The 14330-nt window shown below is 34.3% G+C and overlaps 1 protein-coding gene across 4 annotated transcripts in view; it reads left to right on the forward strand.

Annotated features, from left to right (window-relative positions):
- The window catches only part of LOC108744558 (rap guanine nucleotide exchange factor 4-like), a 167688-nt gene that overhangs the window by 85047 nt on the left and 68311 nt on the right, over positions 1–14330 (forward strand). For 2 of the 4 annotated variants that reach the window (XM_018480392.2, XM_018480394.2), the window contains exon 3: positions 11770–11861. In XM_018480392.2, the coding sequence (XP_018335894.1) occupies positions 11770–11861 (92 nt within the window). Of the gene's footprint in view, positions 1–11606; positions 11692–11769; positions 11862–13698; positions 13996–14330 lie in introns of those variants that run through there. The other 2 variants (XM_018480393.2, XM_018480396.2) reach the window with 2 other exon arrangements.

Here is a 14330-nt window from a genome sequence, read left to right on the forward strand (position 1 = left end):
ACATATTAGAGGCAGAAACAGGAGTTAGGAGGGGTAGAGGTAGACCTAGATTGGATTACTGTTCGCAAATAGTTAAGGATGTGGGTTGTTCTAGTTTTAGGGAAATGCGAAGTTTGGCTCAGGATAGGAAAGAGTGGAGGTACGTGTCCAACCAGTCTTAGGACTGATGACCTTATGATGATGATGATGATGATGAATGTTGACGACTGTTGGAAAATAAAGAAAGTCAATGTGTTAACCATAAGATAGTACTATGCAAAAATACTTTTTTAAAATATTTCGTACAAATATGTATATATTTTACTGTTTATTTTTCAAGATAATTTATTTACCTACAGTTTAATTGATTAACTATACAATTGATTTAACAAACTTCTTTTTTGTGGCATCTTTTTCATCGGTAACAGAAACCATTATTTTATACAGAAAACACACACATTCATATTACCACAGAAAAAAGAAATATTTATTAATATTGCCCTCAAAGGGGCTAGTCAAATATACGTATAATAATATGTAAGGCAGTACGTAGATTGTTAGAACGGAAGGCGCCGTTGTTTTTGTGCAAAAATTTTATAAATATACCTGATTGAAGCATTTCAATATAGTCTTATCTCATAATTTAATGGCTTGGTAAAATATTCTTGGCATTTCCATTTCTGCCGTTATATTTCATCGTGGTTGCTTAACAAGGAATTTTAATATCTTTATAACGCAAGGTTGGTGATAATGAAAAAGATCGAATGAAATATTCATCATATTGGTGTTATGTTCCAGTAATCCTTGCGGTTTACGATAAATTTGCTCCCGCACGAATGTTTAGGGTAGGTCAAGCGGTGTACATCGTAACACCAAAACGTTGTAAATCTAGCACTGCTTCATTATACGGTACAATTAATTTACTCTTTGATTGCTCTATAAATCCTAATTAACCGCATACATTAGCAAAAATGAAATCCAATTTCGTAGGAGGAATAATAATAAAATTTTGAATTATATTTTTTTCCAGGGTGGTAGTTAAATGGTTAAACAACTTTATGTTTTTTCAGACTTTTAAAGTGTTACTGCTTGTACACAGGTTTTAACTTAATTTTAAACATTCTTTTAGTAGTTCAACATGAAAGAATGTTTAAAATTAAGTTAAAACCTGTGTACAACCAGTAACACTCTAAAAGTCTGAAGATGGTTAAATAAACCCTGGAAAAATTATATAATATGAAATTTACGGTCAGGAATATAACTTAAAATAAAATATTGAAAGACAAAAGTTTTACAAATAAGAAAATTTTTAATACTAGTCATAGGTAAAGTGACAGTCTGGTGAATTAATATCCTTGCTAATTACAATGAAAGTTCATGTAACTTTGCTTGTTTTTTTTTTATGACCGCATGATGGATAAACTGGAGCAAGTAACAGGTTCTACCACAGCTTTTATCTATGACTGTAAATAAAACGGATATTTCAGAAACTCTATTATCATTCACATGTGCTGATATGTTGGAAAGTTCCAAGTAAACTTTACTAACTGGGCCACAGGGACAATTACGGAGCAGGAAAGAGAACAGAATAGGAAAATTATTGTTCGTTATTCTCTAAGGTATTTTAAAGAAAACGCATCGCGGGCACGAAGGTACACTTAAGGAAAAAAGAAATCCTGGTAAAACCAAATTTGACAAACTTTTTCAAGATAAAATGGAAATGTCAGTAGATAGTAGACAAACTAAAGTTCTTAATAATATATATTGAGGATCTTAAAAAAGAAACTGATTTACTATATTGCAAATCGTTTTAGATTTAATTGAATTAAAAATTAAAGGTTTGTTGTACATAGGACTGTGTTGGGGGTAAAGTTTATGTTTGGTGCTGTGTTATTTTGTACATAACTGTATATATTTTATGTATATTTTCTGAAATAGTTTATTTTATTAGGTTTGTACAGTTACCTACCCCAAAAGATGCCTGTTTAGGACGTGTCGCTTTCTTCAGTATTATAAACACTAAAATTTGGAATCATTCATTTATATTCAAAAATTCACATTCAACGAATTCATATTCAACATTCAATTCAAGTCAATTATAATTCAACCAAAACCAAATCAACAATTCTGCCAATCAAAAACTCAATAATAAAAACCAACATTTTTTGTATGTACAACAACCAAATTGGATACAATTTATTAAGGCAAAAAGTGTTTATCGATAGTGTAAATATTAAGTTAAGTGTAAATAAAAAACATTAATTAAGGAGGATACAGTTCATTTCATTCGAAGTGGTAATAACCAAAAGAACGAAAGGCGGGATACCACCACATCCGACAGTTTATTTTGTAATTTAATCCCCGTTCATATTGAAACATTTCTCTCAACCTGTGTTTTTGTATTCCGTCATTGAAGTGTTCTATTTATTTTCCTCGGATCCAAGTATTAGGCATCGTTGCTGAAGTCACCTTGATTGTCCGTCAAATTAGAAGAGTGTGACGAATGAAGAATAGGGTAGAGTACCTAGTTCGTTGGTCGTTTTAAATTAAATTCTTCTATTTTGTCACTAAAGAATTCTAGTTATTTTCCAGAGATTTAAATAAGGATATCGTTGCTATAGTCACCTTGATTATCAGTCAAATCTGAAGAGTTTGGTAGATACAGAACAGACCCCACCTTGAGCAATACACTGTAGGGTGGTTTTCTATTTTCCTATTCTGTTACTGTAGAATTCTAGTTGTTTTCCTCAGATCCAAGTATTAGACATCGTTGCTAGACTCACCTTGTTTGTCAGTCAAATTCGAAGAGTATGGTGGTTGAAAAGTAGGTCCTAAATTATGCGATGCAGTGCAGGGTGGTTCGTTGGTCGTTTTAAATTACATTTTTCTATTCTGTCACCGATGGATTCTAGTTATTTTCCAGAAATCCAAATAGGTATATCGTTGCTGAAATCACCTTGATTATACTCAAATATGAAGAGGTGGCGGATGCACAATAGTCCCCGACTTGAGCAATACAGTGCAGGATGGTTAGTGGGTCTTTTTAAATAAGTTTTTCCATTCTGATACAGAAAAATATTCTAGTGGTTTTCCAGAAATCCAAGTAGGTTTGTAATTGCTGCAGCCACTATCAGTTAAATCAGAAGACTGTGACGGATACACCATAGGTCCCAAATTAAGCATGCAGTGCAGGGTGGTCTGCCGGTCGTTTTGAATTGAAACTTTATCTTCTTTTAACGTTTCTCGTTAGTTAGTCGTAAAGACTGGTCGTCCGCTATGCGGTGGATCTTCAATTTGTGTTTTCTACGGAAATTTCAGCACCCACTTATTAACCATCTAAAGTATCAGTACGAAAAATATCTGAAGGATTAATATTTTCTGCTGATTCAAGATTTTGGTTTTAAGCACTGATTTAACTGCGTTTTCGTGATGCTCGTACAGATCTGACGAAGGAAGCTGACGAGCGGTCGCGCAGGTGCTTGCCCATTTATGACCTATTTGGGTAAGTCACTTGGAACCGATACATAAATAAGCTTTCAGTAGGCGTAAATTATAGTATTAATACAGATGGGACAGTAGCGTACTAGGAAATAATGCAGAAACATAACTTACCAAAAAGGAAAAATAATCCTATTGCTTTTGTTTTATAGTTAGTTTTCACATTCACTGTCATCATGGGAATCTCTATCACTGTCACTAACATCAACAATTAGTTCTTCTGTTTGTCTGTCTATTACTTGCTCACTAGTCCCTATTTTTAAATATTTAATCTACGCCCGTGATAGGAATACTGAAGAAAGAGGGCTGCAATTGTTATATTTAAAACTGCCTACTTTTGCCACCGCGCATCCACGCCATTTTAAAACTTCCGCCAGTTTCCAGCGTCAGGCCTGTAGATGACTTGAAATTAACGACTAATAGAGGCGAACCTGTTATAAAGGGCTTAAGCTTAAGATTTTGTTTAGTTAAGTTTTGCGTAGCTACCATCACGTACAGCTCGACAGACAAAACTTTTCGGTCAGTTCTTGTATTAATATGCTACAATTAGTATACAAGGTTTTGGTAATAATAGTAATGAAAAATATATTTCCTGAAATTTTCGTCAATTTCGAAAATTAACAGGGACTCAGTAAATCGTAGATTTAGTTAGTTGACTAAACTGTTTGCTATGCGAGCCATGTAGTTTATAATTCCAAACATCCCCAAAGATGGTCCTTGTTACCTATTTCCGTATACACCATAGGTCCCTAATTAAGCATGCAGTGCAGGGTGGTCTGCCGGTCGTTTTGAATTGAAACGTTATCTTCTTTTAACGTTTCTCGTTAGTTAGTCGTAAAGACTGGTCGTCCGCTATGCGGTGGATCTTCAATTTGTGTTTTCTACGGAAATTTCAGCACCCACTTATTAACCATCTAAAGTATCAGTACGAAAAATATCTGAAGGATTAATATTTTCTGCTGATTCAAGATTTTGGTTTTAAGCACTGATTTAACTGCGTTTTCGTGATGCTCGTACAGATCTGACGAAGGAAGCTGACGAGCGGTCGCGCAGGTGCTTGCCCATTTATGACCTATTTGGGTAAGTCACTTGGAACCGATACATAAATAAGCTTTCAGTAGGCGTAAATTATAGTATTAATACAGATGGGACAGTAGCGTACTAGGAAATAATGCAGAAACATAACTTACCAAAAAGGAAAAATAATCCTATTGCTTTTGTTTTATAGTTAGTTTTCACATTCACTGTCATCATGGGAATCTCTATCACTGTCACTAACATCAACAATTAGTTCTTCTGTTTGTCTGTCTATTACTTGCTCACTAGTCCCTATTTTTAAATATTTAATCTACGCCCGTGATAGGAATACTGAAGAAAGAGGGCTGCAATTGTTATATTTAAAACTGCCTACTTTTGCCACCGCGCATCCACGCCATTTTAAAACTTCCGCCAGTTTCCAGCGTCAGGCCTGTAGATGACTTGAAATTAACGACTAATAGAGNCTTTTCAGACAAAATGAATTTATCGGTAGACCTTTTGAATTTTAAAGTTTAACTCAACCTAAACAAATTTGTTTATCTTATAATACCGAAAATACACATTTCGAGAGAAACTAAAATTAGTTTAAATGAAGTGGTATTTTCCGGGTTAATTGGCCATAGTTGAAAATGACAATGACAATTTATACGAGCTCGTCGTTATTTTCTGCAAACTTCATTTGACAGTAACTCCCTTAAGAGCCTCATTTCTGTATCTGAAGTAATTTTGTCCGTCTAAAGGTGTTACCCACATAATTGTCCTCGCAGCTACAAATATGATAATTTAGAGAAGACACGCTCTCATTTGCGCAAGTGTAACTACGAGTTCATAATTTTCGGCAAATGGTTAAGCCGGGAATATAACAAAGTTGGCAACATTACTAATATAAACTCTCCTGTTAGCAGCATAATTTTCCAAATAGGTACATAATAGAGTAACGGAAAATGTCGTAAAGGAAGCTGTTTATTAAGTTACCACTTAACCCGAGATTACCGCTCGCCATTATCCCTGGTCATACCATGCCTAATTTACATGTTCTGCCGACATCCAGAATTCTCGTTCGAAACGGGAACCACACGTAATACGAATACCAAAATACCACTTTAACGCAAAACACGTCCCGACAGTTTGAAAATCCTTCAATAATTTCAAAATTGAACAGTATATCACATTTACTTAGGCGGTTTTCAAATGTTCGGGCAATGTAATATGTTTTAAACGAAAATTTTGTCTCTCGTATAAAATATGAGAGGGGTGAGCTTTTAAAATAAACGCGTGACAAGGCTGTAGTTGAAAGGGAAGAAACATTTCTGCTGGAACGATTATTACTTATCATACATTTCAAATGCAGATGCTGCAGAACGAAGGGGGTGGAAAACACAACGTATTACACGATTTCCTATTAAAACGTGCCCTAATGATTGCATGGGAAAAACTGATTTCCGTTGTTTATGACTTGAAGCTAACAATAAAACCAAAAGTACGTATTTAAGACTTCTTCAAAGCTAATTTTAAACCTATTTTATTCTGGGGTTTTGATATGCAGGTGCCCGAGATAAAAATGTTCAGTCTCTCAGAGTCTTTGAAAGCGAGACTCGAATCTCCGTTTCTCATCGACTCTCTCAGGTGTCGCTGTGAGAGAGACTGTCGAGAGACTGTGAAAAAAAAAAGCGAGATCCTCATTTCGTATCCAGTCTCTGAACAAGAGACTCGAATCTTTCAATAAGTGGTGTCTCGATAGACATGGTTCAACATATTTCAGAGATCCCAGTCTTTCTACGAGAGACTCCAGTCTCTCAGGTTTTCAGTTTTATTCATTCAGTATCTCTGTGAGAGAGTCAAACCTCTGAATTAACAATTTTATCGTTCGAGTCTCTCATACAGAGACTGTGAGAGATCCATAAAAACACCTATGCAATAACTGAGACACTGAAAAATACTGTGAGACACACTCTCAGAGAAGATAAAAGACTCTGAGAGACTGGAGAGAGACTAAAAGTTTTTGTCTAAGGTTGGAGAGAGAGTTAGAAGTTTCTATAAAAGAATCCGATTGCGTTTTTACACAGACTACTCTACCTAATATTGACAATTCGACATGTAGTATGTCACTATATAGTAAATAAATTTAAAACAAGATTGTGAAAGGCGCTCTCAGAGACGCTGAAAGACTAAGAGACTGAAAGTTTTTGTCCAGGGTGTTTAACAAAATTAAAATAAAGTTAAACAAAACGCAAAATTTATATTTATAGAAATCCACGCGTGCAGGATCGCAAGTAAGAGACAGTTTAAGAATATAAATTTAGATAACTTATTAACCTTTCAGGAAAGCACCCACTTTAAAAGCTATCGTTTAAAGCTTCCTATTCGAAAATCCTCTTGACAACGTAGCTAATTTTGGATATCACGTGATGCAGATTAATTGAGTTAAATTTAATAAGCTGTTGTATGGCTAGAATTCGGGATGATTAGTTGGTAATTATTCATATTCACCGACCTCTCTTGCTTCTATCATTTGCATCCAGCTGTGGCTTTAGAGGGAAGTCCAAACTGCTGTTAACCTCTACAATTTCTGACAAGAGGGTTAAGGGGTAACCCGAGTCGAAAAATTTTAGTTGTAAATCTAAAATTGGTAATTGATAATTTCAGCTGTTTTGTTCCAATATATTAGTACGATTTTATCCTTAATTTTGGGCCCACTACTGATTTTCTCTGCCGAGCTGATGTTCATATGATTTGTTCTCATATTCATCCGTTTTTCCTCCCGTTTGAATTCCAATTGATTTTGTCTTTTTGATCATATGCTAAATATAAATGAATGTATAATATTACAATCAAAATATGTTTTTGCAGAGTGCTGAACTAGCATTTAAAAAGTTGAAGAGATTATTTGAATCTGTTTTTCTCAATACCGCTGATAAACGAAATAACTTTCCGATATGTGTGACCAGAAACAGCAAATATGGAAGTTAGTTAATTGCCAGGAGACGGTCTTGAAGTGAAATAAATGCTTTTCTTTCTATCATAGACGTTACTATTACCATTAGCTGGTGTAGGCTTAGGTACTACCCAATTCAAACTGTCACAGTTTTGGTATTGATCTTGGGTATTTGTTTTGGTCCTGATCAAATATTTTTACTTTTGGTCTTGGTCTTGGTCTTGTTGATATAATACCTGTCTTCGGTTTGGTGTTGGTCTTACTACGTGTTAAGTCTTGGTCTTACTAATTTAATTTGATACTTACCCTTTCTCCAACATATAAAATGACCTTTTAGTTAACAAATAGTACAAAGTACTTGAAGAAAGTAAAAAATATCGAAAAAAAAATAGTTTGTCTATATATTTTAACAATGTTTTATTTAGACATAAGAACAGCGAACACTTTTTTTAGAACCCTTATTTCAATCAATGGTAATGCTTCTTTTTTTGTATTTAGTGTTAAAATCTAGTAAAGAAAACCGAAAACTTCTAATACTAAAAATGCTTTGTTCCGATAAAATAATATATTAAAGTTGCTTCAAACAGTTTAATCCACCGGAGGTAATAATATTTCGTTAAGTCTTGAGTATTTATAGTAGAATGAAGATTCGGGCTATAGGGCCGTGGTCTAACTGAACTATTGTGTCCAGACGTTTCGTCAGCTACTACGGCTGGCTGACATCCTCAACAGCGACTGAGACTTTGAGATATAATCTACGCTCACGTTGTCAACGCAGCACTACCACTGAGGATGTCAGCCGCAGTAGCTGACGAAACGTCTGGACACAATAGTTCACTTAGACCACGGCCCTACAGCCCGAATCTTCGTTCTACTATGGATTCCGGCCGTGAAAGCCTTTGTTCTTATATTATATTGAGTATTTGTCTTTTTATAGGTACACTAATAATTTAGAAATTTAACTTGAATTTGTTCGTTGGAATAACAGATGAAGTGTGTTCTATTTTCCTCATTTTTATTGAGAATTAGGGAGCTTTGTTTAGTCAAAAGTAAAATAGTTGTTTTTTCAGTCAAAAAGTTCAAAGTTCATTTTAGAGACGGCAAATCGACGAATTTTGGAGCAATATGGCATCTGCATGCAATTGCATTTCCGAATATGTAGTGAAATTGTTGGTTTTAAAAATGGTTGTCAGTTGTAATTTAACTAGATTGAGTGATCTCGAAATACAATTGACTCAGCACTAGCCCATTACTGATGGGCACCCTTCTTTCAGCAATGGAAGAATAATATGAGCCATTCTGGATAATAATTTAGGGGACGATGTTGCAAACTTCATGGGACAATAACAAAATATAATACCCGAACAATAATGGCATTAAGTAATAAATTGATTGACATTTGAATAAAATTTGAAAATAGTAAGTAATCTAAAATCCAATGTTTCGATACTTAAAAAAATATTCGTTTAGTTCAAATAATTTTATCTCTATTCGTTCAACGCTTTCATTTTTAGATCAACTGCTTTTACGCTAAACTGGCAATAAGCCATAGCTTACGATAATCCATTTTTTCAACTATTCACTTCAGATGTTCCATTATTGATCCCGAAGATTATCCCTTTGCTGACTTATCTTTCCACTCCAGTAGCGTTAGAAGAATCAAAAGCCATTTCCCCCAGCTTTCCAAATTCTCAGTCGTTTATCCTACATAATCATCGGTTATTCATAAAATGCCAGATACTTTTTAAGAGTTACCTATTCCAATTTTGGAGTAAACTGCTCCTCGCTAGGAAGTAAATAGAACCTTGAACCAATCATTACAGCATGTGGCATGCCAGGATAGGTTCGTGTAATCGTAGCGAGTAAACATCAGATTTAGTAAAACCGAAACTCAGCGTAGCGTAGATTAGACTTGTAATCCCTTCGTAAATACTTTTACAGCCCACCACCCTCGTATGTGTTTATCGATCTTTTTTACTACTTCTATGCGAATAGAAACGTAAGGTAGATATGTAAACGTAAAATATGCATTACTATCCCTATTACATTTATTAAAAGAATACTGTAGGTATATACGATTTAAATAAAAATTAAAGTATCAAATCGTACTCAAACGACCGTTATTACTTGACAGGTAAACCAATACAACCCTATTTTTATAATGAGTAATCGCTTGCGATTCAACGATTAAATGCTGGGTAATGTCTTACATAGTTACATACCAAATTTGTAAGATAAAACAAAAAGGGAACTAATTTCGAAGGAGTATGTATGTTGTGCTAGGTAAAAGAAACACATTAAAGGTGTCGGAGTTTCCAAGGGTGGGTGGAAAAGAACCTAATGGTTATAAAAAGACTTACGTAAAATAGAAAGCTATTACACAGAAAATAAAAAAAGATCCTCAGAAATAAGTAGAACAAGTAGATTATGTTGGCAGAAAATATTTTATGTATTTGTTCTATGCTGATTCTGTAAATTATAAATGACTCTTACGGGCGGCTTCGCTCACGATGATAGTCCTAAATATATGTCAAAACTAATTTTTTTCTATCCCTCAGGAACAGTACTTTTTTGTACCGTATGTCGTTTTCTTTACCCCTGACAATATCTGTACAAAATTTCACGATGATCGGTTGAATAGTTAAGGCGTGAAATAGTAATAAACGAACAAATTCATATCTTCATTTATAATCTTAGTTACGATTAGGATTATTATATGTTTATCAAATGTGATATTCGCTAATGTGAACAAATCGATAATGTGAACAATTGTTGCTTTTTTCACTTCAACTTTTCAAATGTGTACTCTACTTCATTCTCAACAAGAAAAATTTACTTTCAGCCCCTTCACGTAATCTTGGTTTTTAAAAGTGAATCCATGTAAATTCGGTATCCATTCAATATTCGTAATTTGACATAAAGTTGATTATTATTAATTGCCTAAATGTCCTACATATCATCTTAAATGTGTACTTAAGTATTTTAAACTTCCCAATCTATTTATATCAAAGCGTAATATCTACAATATTATCATCATAAGGTCGTTAGTCCTAAGTCTTGTTGGACACACACCTCCACTCCTTCTTATCCTGAGATAATCTTCGCATTTCCCTAAAACTAAAACATCCCGCATACTTAACTATTTGCGAATAGTAATATAATCTAGATCTACCTCTATTCCTCTTAACTCCTGTTTCTGCCTCTAATATGTCTCTGACTAGACCTTCATGCATGAGAAGGTGTCCTACTAACCTATCCCACGTATATTTTAGTGATTTCCATAGAGTCCTCTGTTCTCCTATTCTTCATAATACCTCTTCATTTTTAACCTTCTCTATCCACGGTATTCTCATCATTCAGCTCTAACACCACATTTTGAACGCTTTTAACCTTTTCTTTTCCGCTGCGCCCAGCGACCATGTTTCGCACCTGTACAGAGCCACGCTCCAAACATACACTTTTAATCTACAATATATGTATATATTAATATTTCTCAAACATTTCAATATCTAATTAATAATTGAGTCTTTATTAAGGTATTCCCGAGATAAAAATGTTCAGTCTCTCAGAATCTCTGAAAACGAGACTCGAGCCTCCGTCTCTCATCGAGTCTCTGTGGTGTTGCTGAGAGAGACTTTCAAAAAAAACTGTTTAGCATCTCTGAACGAGATACTCGAGTCGCTCATGGAGAAATCCTCATTTTGTATCCAGTCTCTGAACGAGAAACTCGAATCCCTCAATAAATGGTGTCTCGATAGACATGGTTAAAATTTAAAAGTTCAGCATATTTCAAAGATTCCAGTCCTTCTACGAGAGACTCGAGTCTCTCAATTTTTCAGTTTTATTCATTCAGTCTCTCTGTGAGAGACTCGAATCTCTGAATTAACAATTTTATCGTTCGAGTCTCTCATACAGAGATTGTGAAAGATCCATAAAAACACCTAGGCAATAACTGAGAGATTGTAAAAGACTGTGAGAGACGCTCTCAGAGGCGCTGAAAGACCCTAAAAAACTGAGAGACTGGAGAGAGACTGAAAATTTTTGTCTAGGGTTGGAGAAAAAGTTAGAAGTTTCTATAAAAGGATCCAATTGCGTTGACTGCTCTACCTAATATTGACAATTCGACATGTAGTATGTCACTATATAGTAAATAAATTTAAAATAAGATTTTTAAAGTATCTCTTTATGTTTCTTTGATCCAATGACACCTACGGATGATGTTAGATATCGTGTAATTTTAGGTAAACCTAAGCAAGTTTTAGAAATTCTGTGATGCGTTAAATTGAACATTTGTTGACTTTCTTCTTCTTCGATTTCAGTTTTCCGACAGGGAGATACGGGGAAATGTTGGTACGCCGTAATAACGGGAACTCTGGAAGTTAAAATCACTCAACCGGAATCGGAAACCAAGGTATGATTGATTGGATTTTCATTTATTTATGATATTTGATATTTTTTTCCAATAATAGCCAACAACTGATTCAAATTTCTTTGTTTTTCACCACTCGCATATTACCTACATAAGTATGACATTATTTTATAATCATCAAACAGTTTCCTTCAATAATTGCCTTAAAATGAATTTCAGCTTTACATAAATAAAATCGAGAAAATTGAACTTCGGGCCTTTATCCACAATTTTACGGTTTTAATTTATGAAACTTTTATTTACACTTCTCAGTTTCATATAACTTTTCTTTAAATTTAAATTTGAGCGTAGCTAATCAAACTTCGGAACGTTCTTCATGTAGAAACATCAGTTTAATAAACATGCACATAAATAACAAGTACACCTTCAAGCATGCACAAAATCGTTTAAAGATCGGCCGTTAAGCTCTGTTAAGGAAGCACACTTTGCGATAACTGTGTGTACTGAATTAGTTTGAAATTCATAGATTGCTTTTCGTCATCAGGCCATAACCGTATGTAATAGAATAAAGGACGTCCTTTTATAATATGAAATACTTTATGTTATGCTATTGCTGTTGTCACCTCTCATAGGTTAATGATCACAGCATAGGTACGTAATGCCAAAGGACCTGGGTTCGATTCCCGGCGAAGGTAGAACTTTTTCTCCATAATTTGTAGTGGATAAGGATTAAATGAATCCTCACATTAATATTAGACGACCTTATAGTTCAATTTTGTTTTCAAGTAGCTACTTTATTGTTTCATTATCATCATCATCATAAGATCGTCAGTCCTAAGACTGGTTGGACACGTACCTCCACTCATTCCTATCCTGAGCTAAACTTCGCATTTCCCTAAAACTAGAACATCCCACATCCTTAACTATCTGCGAACAGTAATCTAACCTAAGTCTACCTCTACCCCTCCTAACTCCTGTTTCTGCCTCTAATATGTCTCTGACTAGACCTTCATGCCTGAGAAGGTGTCCTACCAACCTATCTTGCCTATTTTTTATTGACTTCCATAGAGTCCTCTGTTCTCCTATTCTTTCTAATACCTCTACATTTCTAACCTTCTCTACACACAGTATCCTTATCATTCGTTTATAACACCACATTTCGAAGGCTTCTAACCTTTTCTTTTCCGCCGCGCCCACTGTCCATGTTTCGCACCCGTACAACGCCGTGCTCTAAACATACACCTTTAACAATCTTTTTAGAATTTCTAAATTAACCGTTCGCGAGCATAGAAGTGACTTCTTTTTATTGAAGGCGACACGACTCTGCGCTATCCTCTGCTTTATATCCCTACTACTCCTTCCGTCCTGACTTACCTGACTTCCTAAATATCTAATATCAGCCACTTCTTCTAATTTTACTCTTTCCCTACTTTTCTTCCCTTGCATACTAGTATTTTAGTTTTACTTTTATTTATTTTCGTACAGTACTGATCTGTTAGTACCGCTTCCTCCCTGCTACTATGTTTCATTATAATGGTTCAAAATTATAACGAAATTGGTTTATTACAAAAATAAGTATTTGAGCGTAAATTTTATATCGCTACTAAATATTTCGTAATAAAATGTTTATTACTTAGCTACCGTACCTCCTAAAATTAAATTCTTTGTTATTGTGCGTAAAATAATAATATGTAATCGAGCCAACCGTGCTTTCGCTGGATGAGAGTTATAATGAGGCTATTTTCTTGCGAATGTTAATTAACAAACTTGCACTAAACGTATCCAATAAAATACTGAATCAACAGCGGCAGTAACAGCAAAATATAGAGTAACAACAATGAAGGTTTCTTTCAATTAGTTTCGTCTTGAATGGCTTGTAGTAAACAACTAATATCAGACTACCTAAATGTTAACAATCAAAAGTTACCGAGAGAACATTAAAGAACTGTTGCGTACTTATACATAATAAAAATATTTCGGTTCGATTAACTATAAATTGGAAAACTGTCCTATAGAAACGTTGTCGTAAAAAGTGTTTACTATATTTAATTGTTAAATATTTAAACGGTTGATGTTTGTGACTTAAAATCTTTCGCGTGATGTTTAACAATACAAATAAAGTTCTTACGAGATAATGTGGCATCAGAAAGGAATATACAAACTTAATCCTGCTAAAGTAAGTTATTTATTAGTTCAAAGTAAAATATAATAATTACATGCCAAATTTTTTAAAATGAGCATTTTATTTTAAAAGCATTGCATTTTATCGTTTTTCTGTTCTATTGTTTATAAATAACAAAGTCGTATCGAATTTCGTCAAGGCCGTTGCCGTAATTATTTTTAGTCGTTGAAGTCCTTTACGATTAGAATGCAAATAACTACCTGGGTACTTACACTACAACTGTTCATTGAAATTACTTGATAAAGTGAAACTTTTGGATTCACTACATAATTCTACAGTGTTTTTGTGACGTTATGAACTTGAGGCTCTTTATCATTGTCAAAATTGCC

This window comes from Agrilus planipennis, unplaced genomic scaffold (genome assembly GCF_000699045.2).
Source record: "Agrilus planipennis isolate EAB-ADULT unplaced genomic scaffold, Apla_2.0 scaffold28, whole genome shotgun sequence".
Lineage (NCBI taxonomy): Eukaryota > Metazoa > Arthropoda > Insecta > Coleoptera > Buprestidae > Agrilus > Agrilus planipennis.